This window comes from Alexandromys fortis, unplaced genomic scaffold (genome assembly GCF_014885135.2).
Source record: "Alexandromys fortis isolate MF-2015 unplaced genomic scaffold, M_Fortis_MF-2015_v1.1 scaffold_76, whole genome shotgun sequence".
In the NCBI taxonomy this organism is placed as follows: Eukaryota; Metazoa; Chordata; class Mammalia; order Rodentia; family Cricetidae; genus Alexandromys; species Alexandromys fortis.
Genome location: NW_026067997.1, coordinates 8,906,539 through 8,923,454, shown reverse-complemented (window position 1 = coordinate 8,923,454; position 16,916 = coordinate 8,906,539). Strand labels below are relative to the sequence as shown.

The 16,916-nt window shown below is 43.8% G+C and overlaps 1 protein-coding gene across 1 annotated transcript in view; it reads right to left on the bottom strand.

Annotated features, from left to right (window-relative positions):
- Naip (NLR family apoptosis inhibitory protein) overlaps nt 1-16,916 on the bottom strand; it is a gene marked incomplete at its 3' end in the record, with an annotated part of 36,567 nt that overhangs the window by 3,773 nt on the left and 15,878 nt on the right. Inside the window, exons 5-9 of the mRNA XM_050160378.1 lie at nt 15,274-15,458; nt 13,944-14,043; nt 8,278-8,359; nt 6,775-6,832; nt 3,994-6,108 (exon numbers count right to left, since the gene is read on the bottom strand). Of these exons, the coding sequence (XP_050016335.1) occupies nt 3,994-6,108; nt 6,775-6,832; nt 8,278-8,359; nt 13,944-14,043; nt 15,274-15,458 (2,540 nt within the window). The remainder of the gene's footprint in view (nt 1-3,993; nt 6,109-6,774; nt 6,833-8,277; nt 8,360-13,943; nt 14,044-15,273; nt 15,459-16,916) is intronic.

Here is a 16,916-nt window from a genome sequence, read left to right as displayed (position 1 = left end):
AGAAGAAGAAGAAGAAGAAGAAGAAGAAGAAGAAGAAGAAGAAGAAGAAGAAGAAGAAGAAGAAGAAGAAGAAGAAGAAGAAGAAGAAGAAGAAGAAGCAGCAGCAGCTTGTGATCATTTTGTATGGCTTGTCTGGAAACTTCTGTAAATCTTATGTTTTAGTAAAATATTTTTTGTTATTCTAAAAAAAAAAACTAAAATTACAACCAACAAACTAGACCTAAATAGAACAAGGAGGCAATATTTCAGGCAGAAGACAGGGATGAGCACAGCTAAGAAGATGGAAAGAAACTTGAAGATACAATTACTAAACTACAAAGTACAACTGAGAACACAAACAACACAGTGACTGAGGTCAACACAAACACTTCAATAATAACTTCAACACACACTTCAATTTTTAATGGCCCAATTCCCCAATCGAATGGTGCAGGCTGACTGAATGGGTCATGAAATAAAATCCTGCAGGGCAGTGGTGGTGAACACTTTTCATTCCAGCATCCAGGAGTCAGAGGCAGACTGATCTTTGTGAGTTCAAGGCCAGCCTGTCTACAGAGTGAGTTCATGAGAGCCAGGGCTACACAGAGTAACCCTGTCTCAAAAAAACCAAAGTAGTAGTATTCATTATCATAATAATTCATCTACCTGTTGCCTATCAGTAAGTCAGCTTTAAAGATAGGAACTGATACAGAGTAAAAGTATGGAAAATAGTACTCAAATTAAATGAAAATTCATAAGGCTTCAACCCTACACAAATAACTACAGAAAACTAAGGGATGTTGGTATTGGGAGAAATAGTTTTCTCTAGAGAAGAACACATCAATTGGTTATCTAATACCAATTAATATCTGAGCCAATGTCTGTGGCTCCTGTTGCAACCAAGGGCCATGTAGATTTCCAGGGTCTGGGCGGGTGTTTGTGTCTGAGGAATGAGTTGCCACCAGGAACATGTGAGTCTGGGTGGTCTGTGCTGGCACCTTAGTCTGTGCTAAGGACCATGTCTGGGTCAGTGGTCCTTCTACAGTAAGGGTCTGTGTTGAAGTCTGTGGCCTATATTGCCACCAAGGACCATGTGAATGCCCGGGGTCAGTCAGCCACCTGAGTCCATGTCAGTGGCCAAGGGACATGCTGCAGCTGGGGACAGGCAGATCTGAGTGGGCTGAGCTGCTACCTGATGCCATGGTAATATCTGGGCCAGGATTGCAGCTGGGGGGCTATGTCTAGGTTCATGGCCCTACTTCAGCTAAGGTCAGTGTTGATGTACAAGGTTCCTGTTACCATCGAAGGCCACATGGATGCCCAAGATCTAGGGCCAAATTTGTGTCCAATGGCAACACATGCCCTGGGGCCATGCTAATCTGAGTGGCCTATACTGCCGCCTGGGGCAATGCTGACATCCAGACCAGGCTGCTCCCAAGATTCATGTCTGGGTCCCTGGTCCCACCGCAGTCAGGGTCTGTTTTGCCACCAAAGTTACATGTAAACCTGGGGTTAGGGCTTCAACCTTTGGCCTTGTTAGTGTCCAGGAGCCATTCCACCACTAGAGCCATCCTGAACTGAGTGCCCTGTGCTTCTACCCAGAGCCCAGATGTGGTGCGGGCCCAAGCTCCTGCCGAGAACCATGTCTGGGTCTGTGTTGATGTCTGTGTCCCATGTAGCCTCATAGAGCCATTGGGATCATGCATGATGGAATCACAGGGCCATGCTGAGCTGACCCTGCCCTTTGCTGGCCCCTGGATAGCGGGTGCTGTCCTCACCAGATGCTGCAGCAAGAAAGCTGGTTAACCCTCATGGGAGAGCTGGCCTCTGCAGAGATGGCCACATCACTCAAGTAAGGCAAAGGAGAGCTGACCCTGATGGCATGGGTATGGGGAGCTGGCTCCTTTCCTCACCTGAGGTGGTCACTCCCAGCTGGTCGCCTGGACTGACCAGCTCAACTACTACCAAGTCTCACCTAGGGTTGGCCCACCCTAACATCTACCCCTGCTGAAGCTTGTAAAGGGAATGGTCCTAACATCTACCCCATCTATGACATGCTGGAGCTTGTGAAGGGACTGGTCCTATGTATTGATAACCACAGGCTCTCCATGACTCAAGCTGCGGGATATCTGAGAGGAGTTGTTAGTGAGGAACCGGTGGTGATGGTATACCAGAAACCAGAGGCCTTGGATCAGACTCATAGCAATGAACATTTGCAAGTAAAGCTGATTGGACAAAAGGATATAATGGTGACATCGTGGCTCCCATTGCCACCAGGACAAACGAAGAAGTCCTGGAGAGGTGGGAAAGATGGAGGAGTAATGAGGGTTTTTTGGTGTAGTTTTGGTTTTTTCTTTTGTTTTATTTTTGTTTTTCTCTGTGGTTCATTTATTTTGGTTTGGTTTGTGTTGCAAAATATTTGTTTAACTATGTAAAGATGTGTTGCATTTGTTTAACTACGTAAAGTTGTACTGCTAATTTACCTTGCCTGCCTAAGGCACCTGATTGGTCTAGTAAAAAGCTCAATGGCCAATAGAGAGGGAGGTTGTTTAGGCAAAATTTCCAGGCAGGGAGAGTAAGTAGGAGGAGGAATTTAAGTTTGAGAAAGAAAGAAAAGGAGAAAACTGGGAGACACGAGGGGTCAGCCAGTCAGACACAGAAGAAACAGAAAAGTAAAACATACAGAATGAAAGAAAGGTTAAAGCCCCAGGCAAAATGTGGATGAATAGAAACAGGTTAAATCAAGTTACAAGACCTAGTGGGACAAGTCTAAGCTAAGTCCAAGCATTTATATTTAACAAGTCTCTGTGTCATTATTTGGGAGCTGGTTGGTGGCTCCCCAAAACTCTAACTACAGGTTTGTTTTGGAGGCAGGCAAATGGTAGGACTGGGAGGTAAGCAAGTTGAGGTGCATATTGTGAAATTCCCAAAGATCCAATAAAGAATTTATGTTTAAAAGAAAGGAAAAAAGAGGATGATACAGAGCAAAGCATACTAGAGCATTTAGCAGGCTGCTGCTGATCAAAGCTTTGTGACTAACAACTAGAAAATTTACAAATCAAATATTTACGGTGGTATAAAAACTCGGAAATGAACTGAAGGAGAGATAAGTCAAGTCTAGGAGCTGAAAAGACGGCTCAGTAATCAAGAGCTCTTGTTTTGCAGAGGACCCCAGTGAGTTTCCCAGCACCCACATTAGGCAGCACACAACAGCCTGTAACCAAAGCTCCAAGTATCTGCCATTCTCTTCTGGCCTCTGGGGTACCCACATACATGCACATGAACACATACACACATGCAAAAATAATAATAAAATAAAATCAATATATAAAAAAATCATTATAAAGTCTATTAAAACAATCAAACATTGCTCAGAGCAGTGGTTCTCGACCTTCCTAATGCTGCAACCTTTTAATTCAGTTCCTCATGTTGTGCTGACTTCCAACCATAAAATTATTTTCGTTGCTATTTCCTAACTGTAATTTTGCTGCTGTTATGGGCCGTAATGCAAAGGTCTGATATGTCTGATGATCTTAGGCGACCGACCCTTGTGAAAAGGTCATTCCACTTCTCTGAGGAATCATTTGGCACACAGTTTATCCCTGCTGCCATCTTAGAAGAAGACATAAATATTTACTTGTATAAAAAATCCTCTGCAGAGCTAAATCCCCTCCTCCTTCAGGCAGCCAGGGTGCAGACAATTCTACATTATTGTCTTACCCACAGACGATCATTTACCGATAACAAGCAATCCAAACTTATTGACAACCTTGGGAGAGGAATGATGACGAGAGGGATGGAAATGATTTCCTAGTTGTGTCTGAGTGACTTCAAACCCATCCTGTGATTCAGGACCTTACACTGATTTATACACTGCCCCGAACAGTGAGAGTGATCAGATCTCTTTTATCAAGACACATTTAGGACCTTGTGCCTGAGAAATTTTATTCATCTAAAACTCAGAACGAGAAAACACAGTGCCAGCCAGAATGGGTATGTGACACTCAGGGTTACCTGGTGACTGGTTTGTTCCTGAGACCTCAAGAGACTGCAGGGCAGGCAGGGTAAGAAGCAGCTCCTGTTCTGCTGCGCTGAGCTCCAGTCCACACATGGAGCACTTGGTGACAGAGGACTTGTGCAGCTCCAGAGCAGGGCGGATGCTTTCAAGAAAGCCGCTGCTGTGGTTCAAATGGAGTTCGATATTCTGTGATGCTGAGAAGACTTCCATTAGGACGCGGAGCAGTGCTTCGTCTGCAGGATCCATGTTGGCCACTGCAACTTCCAGCCTAGGGATCTTGTACTGCTTGGGTGACAGTTTCCAATAGCCAGCACTGATGTTGGGTGGATGCAGAGGTTGGCTGTTCATAAAATTCCTCACTTTATCTTCATTTTCAGCTAAATTTTTATCCCATTCCTTCATATGTTCAAAGGCAGGAGCGTAGTCCTCATCTACTGTTGGTGGCTGTAATGATTCAAAACATTTTTCCATGACTGAGTAACTAAAGACTCTTGGTGGCATTTTCTTTCCATGTATGAAGACCTTTACACTCCTCAACAGTAGCAGGCTCTCTGGGTGGTCCTCAAAGTACTGGAAATTCAGGACATTCAGAGTCAGTGTTCTCCCTCGAAGGAACTGAGAAATAATTGGAGAACATGCAGCGACCGTGTTGCTTTCATAGGCGATGTTTAGAGCAACACTCAATAGATGTTCTGAGATGAATGAGGAAAAAGCTTCAGGATATGCCTGCAACATTTCTTTAAATAACTTCATCGTCAGAGGAGTTTTTTGATGGAGCTTCCCGTAATCCTCATCTTCAGACATGTTCTCCAGCGACTCTTTACCATCCACCAAGTGAAGCAAGTGAGACACAACCATTGGCGCTGCCTTTGATGAAGGGTGGCTGGAGACATACTTCAAAAAATTGTTGTAGGTACCCATAGCCTTCAAGGGTGAGTTAATCTGTCTCAAATAATCAAGTCCCAGATCTTGGTCTTCCTTTCTTTCTGAACTCAGGAGTTCAGTCAGCCTCATGGCAGCAAGAAATTCTTGGAACAAAGGACTTAGGAACCGATAGACAGGGCTCAGTCTCTGGGCTGTGAATTTACTCAGCAGGCAGGTGGTCAGATCTTCATCTTCATCGACTCCTGCTTCTGTGAGGTCCTCACTACTGAACTCAAAGCAAGATGAGAAAAGCCCTCGCAAGGCCAGCTGGCCACACGAGGACACAGTGGCCCTGAAAGGCTCAGGTGTAGCCTTGTGCTGTAAGGAAAGGTATCTCATATAGAACTTGAAAACTGCCACATCGTGTAAGGACTGGTCAGAAGGATTTTGAAACCAGTCAGTACAGACTGCTGCAACGAAGAGGGGGGTTTTGTGAATTCCCTGCAAATCCACATTCTTTCCAAAGTATACCATAAACTTTTCCACACGGGTTATATCATGTGAGCAGAACTTCCGTAGTACAGAGACAGTATTATAGAAGGGAAACCCTTGGATCTCTAGGATTGTATCTAGGTATGGGCGGATGGCCCTGGCCCTGCTTGTATGGACAGCGATCAACAGGCAGGTTCGTGATAAGTAGTTTTTTGTAATTAGTGTTTGTATGGCTTGGGGCAGTGAGTCCATCCCACGGTAGTCATCCAACAGGAACAGCACCTGGTGCCTTAGCTGCTGGATGCTGCTGCTCAGGCACACGTCACTAACGCATCCTCCTGCCTCAAGGAGTTGGGCGCCGATGATGTCGGCCAGCCCCTGGTCTGGTCTGGTGGACCTCAGGGAGATGTAGAAGACCAGCTGGAACCTGTTCAACAGGGGACAGCATCCTGATGCCCAGAGGAAAGCTGTTTTCTTCAGGAAGGTTGTCTTCCCACTGCCGGTCTCCCCCTCCACACACATGACAGAGCTGAGGTTGGTGAAGACCTCGGGGAGCATCATGGCCTCTTGCACTGGCCTGCTGATGTGCTTTGAGACGATGGTCAGATCACACCCAAGCAAGTGGTCAGTGCCTAGGCTGGAACACACCTCTGGCAAATCCATGTGGCGGAAAGTGGCTTTGGTGTAGGCTCTTCTCAGCCGCTCACTCAGACTCTTTGCCTCTTGAAACCACTGGGCTTCCCTGCGAGCCAGGTCTGTGGAGAGGAGGGAGGCACAGCGGAAAACACATTGAAGTCTGACAATCTTTTTTTTTTTTTCTTTTTGAGGCATGTCTTCCCAGTGTATCCCTGGCTTTCCTGGAACTAGCTCTGTAGACCAGGCTGGCCTCAAACTCAGAAATCTGCCTGCATATACCTTCCGAGTGATGAGATTAAGGAATATGCCACAATGCCTATCAAAGTCTGGCAATCCTGATGCAATGATGTTAGCTCTGCTATTTGATCCTGCCTGTCCGCTGTGGATGGACCGCCCATGAGCTGCTCTTGGTATCATATCAGACCTATTCCCAGTACCAAAATGTGGGATCATGTGTCAAGGCCCTTTTTGACCTGGGGACTTAGACATAATCTGTACTTATTAGCAACTCCGAATTATTGGCGTTCCAACTTCTCATTGAAGATCTCAGGAAACCGGCTTGCTGCTTGAGACCTTTAACGCTGCCTGGTTGGGACCTGACACAGGACTGCTGTCATTAGTCCTTAGTTCTCAGGATGTCACAGGATGCTGCCTCGCTCTCCTCCACAGTACTCTCCATGTCTGTGCTCTCCTCTCTAGAGCTCCCTGGACAATCACAAATTCACTTTCCTCTCAAATCCCTAGGTACAAACACACACAGTCCCATGTTGCTTTCCAGTGCTCACCGGCCATGGTGGAGTGAACTGCCGCTCGGTCCTCATGACGGCTTTCCCCTGTGCTGTCCTTTGAACGAGAATCCGTTATTAAATCAAAACTGGGTCTTAAATCAAGATTGGATATTATGTCATCACTGATATATATAATCAATATTATCAACCAAATTGATAATACAATCAATCAAAACCCAACATCTTCTAAACACAGCCTACACTCGGTGCTGACTGAAGGAAGAGTGCTCTAGATGTGAAAGAGTTAATCTCACACGTCTGCATATCCTAGATGCATGGGATATACATCCTCTCTATGGGTGAGTGCTATTGGGGTAATCAAAATTGTAGCTTCTAGAACAAGAATGGTCCTGCAAAAAGCATTGTATATTGGCTCCATCCTTGGTTACTAGCAACTACATATGTAATACCACATACTGGGGTAGAGAAAAGTTATTATGTATGCATGCACATACACACAGTTTTTTGTGTTCTCTTTTTGAGAAAAGGTTTAACATAGGCTACGGTGATCCTCTATTTCCCAAGTGCTGGGATTAAATGCATGAATCATAACACCTGGCTTCAATGTCTTGCTTTTTATTTTTGTTTCTGTTTTTCAAACAGAGACTTGTTTAACCTAGACTGGCCTCAAACTTAGTTGTGTTGACCAGGACTTTGAACATCTGATACCCCTGCCTCCACCTCCCACTGCTATGACTCCAGGTATTCCACCACATCCAGTTTGATCAGTGCTGAGGATACTCAGGACTTTGTGTATACTGGGCTAACATTTTGCCAGTTGAGCTACATCTTCAGTGACTTCAATGTCATTTTAAAATTGCAAATGCAAGACATTAGTCAATTGACCCAAGTTGTTTTTCCTTTTGTTTTGATTTCCCTCCCCAGTTTGGTTATTTTTAATAAGGAGACTCATCGTTAAGGGTGGCCTTAAACTTATGGCTAGCCTTGAACTCATGTCAACTTCTGCCTCAGTCTCCAGAGTTCCTGTTTGCAGGCATGGGGCATCATGCCAAGCTTTAGTTCTTCTGGGGAGTGACATCCATAGTCTACTACCTTACCACCTCCAGGTGAGGACATGTGTGTGACTACTCAGTTGGTAGTTTGCATCCCTGAGTAATGTCGGGTTCAAACTATTATCTAGATTACAATTTTGCTACACATTGCTTTTGTTAAGGAAACACATCTACAGGCCAGCAATGTAGGTCAGTTACAGAATCCTTGCCTGCATTTGAACTACAAAAAAATAAAACAAGACAATAATAAAAACTCAGCTATGTATGTTGGCACACAAGCTTACAGTCCTGTCACTTGGAAAGGTAGTGCTAGGTGTGTCTTCTGTTCACTGTGAAGTCCCATATGCAGCTATCAGATCATAGTTGCTTAGTAAAGATTTGTAGAATTTATTTAATCCTATACTGACAATGGGCAATTGCTGTTCAAAACATTGTTCAACTACAGGATCAAGAACTGCCAAGTCTGAGAAGGGGCAGGATTCATTACCATGGCTTTCAGAAGTGCAGAGTCGCTCTGAAGGGCTGGAATCACTTCAGTAGAGGACTTTAGGTTTTGCAGAAAGACACAGCTAAGCAGAGGAGAAAAAAGTCAAAAAAATAGTTCCATGCAAGTAAGCATTTGTGTTGTGTTTTTAACACAGGCACAAAAATAAGAATGAAATAGAAAGCTAACATTTTCTGTGACTCTTTCAGTGTTTATCATATAAGACTTTCACAGCTGGGTAGTGGTGGCTAACAACTTTAACCCCAGCACTTGGGAGGCAGAGGCAGACTGTGAGTTCAAGGTAGTCTGTCTACAGAGTGAGTTCCAGGACAGCCAGGATGACACAGAGTAACCCTGTCTTAAACAAACAAAATAATAATAATAATATACTTTTGAAAGACCCCAGCTTAGCTGCTGTAACGCCATTTTGCAAGGCTTTAAAACAAACAAGTAAAGTTCAGGGTAAGGTCAGTACTCCTAGGCTGCCAAACAGGATATCTGCAGTCAGATATCTGGCCTAGGAGGGGAACAAAGAGTTCTGGGGAAGACGGCATATGCCCTAGATAGAGCCTAGTCAGCTGTTATCAGACGTTTGTGTCCCCAGCCAAGAGCCAGGGGGGTTGTCCTCAAGTAAACCCCTCGCTGCATTTGAAAGGACCAATGGGATCCCTGTAACCATGCATCTGCTTCTGTATGCCTGCTTCTGCCACCTGTTTCCATATAAAAGACCCCCTGCCTAGCCTGAGGGCACTCAAGTCTTCCGAATAGACTCTACCACCCTCAGGTACCTGTGTACTCTCAATAAAGAAACCTCCTGCCCGTTGCAGCCAGTGGTCTCGGACTGTTCCTTGGGTCTAGGGGTCTCCTCCTGAGGGAAGGTCCTTCCTGAGGGTCTTTCACTTTGACTTTCCACAACTTAGTGCATGTGACTCATAAGTGATGGTGAGAATATATGGAGCACAGGGTGGGGGAGTGCATATAGTTAATGTCTGTCTATACAAACAGATAAAATGAACATAGAAACCCAAAACTAGTAGCCTGCACTGTCAAATGGCTTGGCCCTGGAAACCTAACTGGGGTAACACAGGGGGAAGAAATGACACAGACACAGGAGAGCTGAGGGCTGGTGGGTGTGCTCACTCTGGTGAGCCCCTACTCAACTCAGAAACTCAGTCCCTCTACTATGTACAACATGGGGAAGAGGAGGAGGGTTAGCTAGTCTCTGTGGGAGGTCTCTAAAGGAAAGCAGCCTTGGGCTGTAAGCATCAGGTAGGAGGAAGCATCAGTGGATGCATTCTGCACACACTAACACACTGTCAACATCCACACTGCAGGGGAAGGGTCTGAGGCACTGAGATGCTTGACATGGCCCTGCAGCTGTCAATAATGTACTTTCACTCCAGGTTTCCTGCTCCCCACATAGCACTGATGGACTCTAGCCTAGCTCCAGGTCAATGAGAGACTCAAGAGACAGGGTACAGTGATGGAGGGCATTCCATGACACACACACACACACACACACACACACACACAATAAAATAAATAAATTTCTAAGAGTGAAAAAAAAAGAAAAAGCCATCTCTGTGGATAAGTAGGGGACAGAGAGACAACAGAGAAACAAAACCTGGAGACTTATCTCAGCCTGGAATAGGGTCAGAGTGTGGGCCTCTCAGTCACCTCTGCTGTCTTTCCAGGGCTGTGTATCCACTCCCTAGAGGTAGAGTAAGGGCATAGGAACAGTCCTCTGGGTACCTCAGTCTCGAAGGTCCTTGTTGCTGTCACTGACAGCTGAGGGGTACCAAAACCAAGTGAGTGAAATAACACACTCCTGAGTGAGTCCGGGGACCCGCCCCCCACCCAGGCACCACCCCCATCCATGCTCCACGGAGCTCCTCTCTGCAACTGAGAAAGGAGCTGCACAGTAGGGAAGGAACTTTCTGGCACCTAAGTCCTTGTTGAAAGGTTGAGAGACCGGGAAAATACAGCAGTCTCTCGCTGAGCAGACCACTCACTACTCTCAGCAAGTGAGTGGAAGCAAAACAGCAGCATCTGGAAAACAAGCAAGAACTTAATGATGCTGCAAGATGTCAACCACAGTCACGCTAGCTGTGAGAATCCAGCAAGAGGACAAAGAGCTGACATTTTTGGAAGAACACCAGTCTGCACTGAAACTAAGAATGAGCAAGTACCTGAAACAAAAGTTTAGAGTGCTGAGGGATAGAAAAATGATGACCGAGATGTGATACTGCAGTCAGAAGAGCCACAGTCCAGGTTAACCTGGCACATCTCAACAACAGCAGGCGGCTCTTCCGTGGTACATCTCTGCACATCCCTGAAGCACTTCCGCGTGCACTGGAGAGGAAGCACTTGGAAACAAATGGGAAAGAGTTACAAGCAAGTGTTGACCAGATCACAGAGATGGCAGCAACAATAAGAAAAACCATTGAAACTGACGAGAAGCAGGGTTGCAAAGAACAGAGGTGAATATTTCAACTCCAAGAAACAGATACCTTTTGTTGCTCTATGTTAATCTTGTCTGAGAGCTTCCCAAGATACAAAGGTTGGGAGAGAAACCCTTTATCAAGACTGTGCTTGGCACTGTATTTTTAGAAGCTTCATCAGGTTGTTTTGAGCATATGAGATCAACTGGCATAATTGTAAATATTGAGAAAAATAAAAATGCCCTGGGTGAAGGGGAAGTGCTTCAGTCGATCAAGGCTGAAGACCCCTGCAACTGCAAAAGGCTAAGTTCATTCTCAAAGTGTCTCTGAGCCTTCTTTCGACGGACTTGCTTGAGCTCACACCTGTACTACAACACCCACGATACAATGTCAAGTTGAAAAGTTTCAGAGCAGTGTAAGCTTATCTATGTTAGTGGGAATGTGCATCAGTACAACTAAGATTCCATACTTTCTTCTGTGTCTTTGAAAAAGACATATGAGCATTAGAAAATACATAGGTAAATATCCATAGGGCAACACTCAAAATAGCCTAAGCATTAAATCAACAGCACAGTTAAGTTATTGTATGCTTATTAAACTATACACTATGTGCCAAAAAACAAGTGAACTAAAAATGTGTTCATACTTCTAAGCTAGTCTGAGAAACAATGTGAAACAAAACAAGCCAACCTCTGAAGAATCATGCCCTGTGCTTCCATTTATTTGAGCATCACAAACAGGCAAGTCAGTACTACAGGGTGGACGTTATAGCCACATCCATCTGGCCTCCAGGAGAAAGACAGCAGGAAGCAGTACAGAACCTACAAGTCTCTCCCACTCAGCCTCTGCTGTCCCCTAGCCACACCCACACCAGGAACCTGACTGTGCTGCTTTCTTTTATGCTGCCTTGTTTAACTTTGTAAAGCTGTGTTGCTTTGCTTGCCTAAAACACCTGATTGGTCCAATAAAGAGCTGAATGGCCTATAGCAAGGCAGGAGAAAGAAATAGACAAGGCTGCCAGGCAGAGAGAATAAATAGGAGAAATCTAGGGGAGGAGTGAAAAAAGGAAAAGGAGAGGAAGATGCCATTGGGCCAGCCACACAGCCAGCCACAGAGTAAAAAGGAAAGAAAGAAAATAGAACAAATAAAGGTAAAAATCCAAGAGGCAAAACATAGTTAAAGAGAAATGAAAACAGGATAATTTGAGTTAGAAAAGCTGACTAGAAACAAGCCAAGCTAAGGCCAGGCATTCATAAGTAAGACTAAGTCTCCATGTACTTATTTGGGTACTGTCTGGTGGGCCCCCAAAGATTAAAAAAAAATACACTAAACATAGGAAACAGAGAGGGCTAACTGGAAGTGCAGCAGGGCTATACACACTCAAAGCACACTTCCAGTGGCTTACTTCTTCCAGCGTGGCTCCTCTACCTAAAAGTTCTATAACTTTCCCAAGCAATGCCACAAACTAGGGACCCAGGGTTCCGATATATAAGCTATGGCAGACATTTCTTATCTAAACCACCACAACCATACATGAAAATATTCTGGGTACTAACATAATGACAGTTGATAATTTAAAATAAAAAAGAAGCAGAAGGAACAAAAAAAATTTTACATAAAGATGGAGTTGATAGATTTTTTTTTTAGAAAAAGCTCTAAATGAAACTAGACTGCATCTAACTTATCAGCCCAAGGATTAAGAAGGTCCTGTCTTCCCAACTACCTACTACACACAAGTAAAAAGAAAAAAGTGAGCCTTGCTCTCAAGCATCTTCAAACTCACAATGAGAATAAAACAGTCTTAGTTAAGGAAGTTTAGATGGGATCTCACTATGGAGTCCCAGCTGACCTCCAACACATGCTCCCAAGAGGAGGGGTTAATGGGAGTGAAAGGAAGACAAGTGAAAGTACCAGGGGGGTGGTGGTAAACATAACTGAACTACACTGTATACATGTATAAAAATGTCAAAATTAAACCCATTATTACTTAAAACTAATATATAGTAATAGCCTTTAGAAGAATATGTCTAAGGGTTTGTCCTACTATCACCATTCTATCTCACAAACAGAGAGTTGTCTTTAAAAGTTAAACAAATTAAACTTAAATTCTTCTAGCATCAAAATAATGTAGCGCAACTTTACTTATGCTTCAGATGTCCAAAGGGCACCTGTGGAACAGAACAGAACAGCGGGCTTCCATGCGGCTACGCTCTCCGGGCATGCAAAGGCTGCCATACCAAAAGACATCTTCAACCGTGCTTTTCTGTGTTCACTGCTTGACTTTAAAAATAAACTGGTTTTAAAGTCACTTGTACTAAATGATTTCATATGAAAGAAAACCACACAGTGTCTTCTCTGAGAACTAGGACTGGAGGTGTGCACCAATGTGTTCAGTCAAAACACTCACGTTTAAGTCTGCACACACTGGTATTTAGTTCTGAAAAAAATTCGTGATAATTACTTAGTAAAAATAACAAATTTCTTCTTGCAGCTGAACATTTCTCGAGAGTTTTTTATGTGTAGAAAATGAGTAAAAATAAACTTGAAGCACAGAAAGGGGATGAGAGTCGCCCAATTTATTGGTTCCATTCCCAGCATTGGGAAAAGAAATTTAAAAAAAAAAAAGAAATATTATGTGTGAAATCTTAGATATTGGAAATAGGAAATTCTAAAAGCTTCTAGAAGAAACAGGAGGGGGAAAGTAGTTTCTAATAAAAGGAATCAAAACAGTATGAAACTGCCACGCACACCCTGGGCACTCATCACTTTAGAGGCTGATGAAGGAAGTCATGACTTCAAATTCAACTGTTTGGAATGGTATGAGCTATATAGCAAGATCCCGTCTTTAAAAGCATATATATTGCCATGTGTTGGTGGCACACGCCTTTAATCCCAGCACTCGGGAGGCAGAGGAAGGCAGAGGCAGGCAGATCTCAGTGAGTTCGAGGCAAGCCTGGTCTACAAAAGCTAGTTCCAGGACAGGCTCCAAAGCAGCACGGAGAAGAAACTCTGTCTTGAAAAACATATATATATATCCAGTAAAAACCAAGTCTAACTATGAGAGGAAAGCTAGACAGGGAAGATGTCATGGGAGGAAGGAGGTGAAGATAAAGTATGTGTCCTTCATAGTGGAACCGGAAGCTGGGCAGAGACTATCCACAGAGAAAGCAGGTTTGAGAGCAGTGACAGAATGACTGCTGAAGTACATTCAAAGTTAACCTTGCTCACTTGGGATAAAACCTGGTGTGATCTTCTAACGGGTCGTCACCTTCCTCCCATTTCCACATGTATGCGCCACAGGAGAAACATTGGACAGTGTCCCTTATGCCTAGAAGTAAGAAAATGTGGTCAGTGTTACTCCAACACATGCGTATCAACTCACACGCAGATAATAACTCAAGATCTTGAGAGTAAAACCCTATTTGCATCCCCAATTGAATTGTGTGGCAAAGTCATGCATGGGTCATCGGGGGCAACAGTTCACAGGGGACTCTCGGTCCTCCAATGGGGTGGCCAGCAACAGTCACTGAACGTTCCTGTGCACTGTGTATTTTGACCATCTCAGCCCTGTCATTCTAAGAGATTTTCAAAGAACAGAAGCTCTGTGGGAGTAGAGATTTCTGTCTGATTTGGACAATGATGACACTGTGGACTCTCACAGACAGGCAATCAATAAGAAAGAAGACACGTGAGGATCGGAGGTGGAGAAACACAGGAGCAAGCTTAGGGGCTCTCTGTAAGTGAGAGCGTGAAGAATTCCTTGTCTCTTCCCACGTTGTTTCCAGGTCTATTTCACTAAAAATAGGAGCATGTTGCCCATGAGACCTGATGAAGGCTGGCAAGAGGAGACGCAATAAAGAAGGGACAAAGGGTTAAGACTGTGAGGTAAAAAGACCATTCATGCCAGTGGAATATGTCTGTTAGGTAAAGTGTCTCCACAATCCACATTCTGAACTGCATTGACAACCACACAGTACTATGTTACCACAGTGACAGAGCCACACAAAACTCCATCTCAACTCAGGAGTGCACCTGGTCGGAGGAACACTAGCAAGATAACCAGGGAGGGCATCGTATCTTTTCCTTCCTCTCCTTGTACTTTAGGCAGTGACCCAGCTGAGGGGAATGAGTTTTGTATATTACCAAGTGGAGCTTCTGTGGGGCAGCAGCCAAAGAGAGATGAGGAACTTGTAGAAGATCCTTCATAGGTTGAAACTAAGGAAATGAATTTTGTTTCTTCTGTGAGCACTATGGTAAAAAGTGATCCACACCCTACTTTCTCCTATTCTTCCTTAGCAACAGATGGACACAAATACTGACTCACCTGGACCAGAACATCTGATGGACACAAATACTGACTCACCTGGACCAGATCATCTGATGGACACAAATACTGACTCACCTGTACCAGAACATCTGATGGACACAAATACTGACTCACCTGGACCAGAACATCTGATGGACACAAATACTGACTCACCTGGACCAGAACATCTGATGGACACAAATACTGACTCACCTGGACCAGAACATCTGATGGACACAAATACTGACTCACCTGTGTAGAAAAGGCCTGCTCTGACCAGATCTTCAACAGCCACGGGTGATTCTTGGGGCCAGTCCTTGAAAGTGTCCAGCCTTAGCTCTTCATTAGCAAAGACACTGTCATTGAAGTAAGCTTGGAAGTTGTGGGGAGAGAGAAAAAACAGATGTTTGTGAGACCAGCATTTGAAAAGTTCAAGTTAGCTGTGTGTGGGGGTGGAATGATCTGATGTACTGTGCTTGCATCAAAATAATTGAGAGTGGTTAGAAAAGCACAAAAGCATAAAAGATACAATCCAATTTAACTAATAAAAATATTTTTACAGTCTAGATGTCTTTTTTATTTTACTTTTTACTTCTATCGAACCATGGAATAACAGGGAATAGCTCCCTAGTACCATGATGTGTGTTCTCTGGGAGGAGCAGGTTGGCACTTCAGTTTCTCTTTGGCTTCCTTCCTCTGATCATTTTCCATCACTCACTTCAAGGAGCACATTCAGCTCTTAGTTTCTCTCTCCTCTTCCTCCTCCACCTCCCCCCCCCCCACTGACATGTGTATGTGTGTGTATGGGTTCCATGTGTGTACAGGTACCTGTATGTTTGTGGGTACATGTGCATTGTGGGCACATACAAGAGGAGACCAGATGACAACGTTCACTGTTATTTTTCAATACCCCCCCTTTTTTTTGAGAAAGTCCCTCATTTGCCTTGAACTCACTAAGCCAACTAGGTTGTCTGGCTGTGGATATCTAAGGATGGACATGCCTGCCTCCCAGTGCTGAGATCACAAGCCCATACTGCCACACATTGCTTTTTCACATGGATTCTGGAGATAGAGTCCGGGTCTTTGTTCTCTAAAGACCTTTGGTACTCCCAACCCTTGTTTGTTTTGTTTGTGGTTTTTGAAAACAGGGTCTTACTATGTAGCTTTGGCTAGCCTGGAATTCAATATGTAGACCAGGCTGGCCTTGAGCACACGGAAATGTGCCTGTCTCTGCCTCCTACATGCTGGGATTAGGTGTGTGCCATTACACCCAGGCCTTACTAGCTCTTAAAATGCTCAATACATATATTCTTTTGGCAAAAAAAAATGCCCTTTGGGTCAATCAGATATGGCTGGACTTAGCTGCTCTTTTCTTCCTCTTGGACATGGGTCAACCAGATATGATGACCTGACTGAACTTTTTTTTTTTTAATATATAGGTCAACCAGTTAGTTGTCTTTTTATTTAACATAGAAGTTGACCAGTTGACTCTGTGGAATTTGTTTCTAAAGCTTTTAAATGGAGGTTGACCAGCTAGCCTCTTAAATTTTTCTTCTTTAATAAGAACAGGGCTGGTGGTGCAATTTATTGAATTTTTATTTTAAAATTTAAAAAATTTTCTTATTTAAATAAGGATGGGGTAGGCAGTATAATTTATTTTTTTCTTTTAGTGATTTTTTTAATATATACTAATACTGTATACAGGTTGACCTAAAGTTGGTTGTCTTTTTATTGAACACAGAGATTGATCAGTTGGCTCTGTAGATTTTTTTTTTCTAAAAGCTTTAGATGGAGGTCAATTAGTCATCCTTTTAATTTTTTTTATTTATTAAGGATGGGACAGCTGGTATAATTTGTTTGTCTTTGGGTTGTTTTTTTTTTTTTTTTTTTTTGTT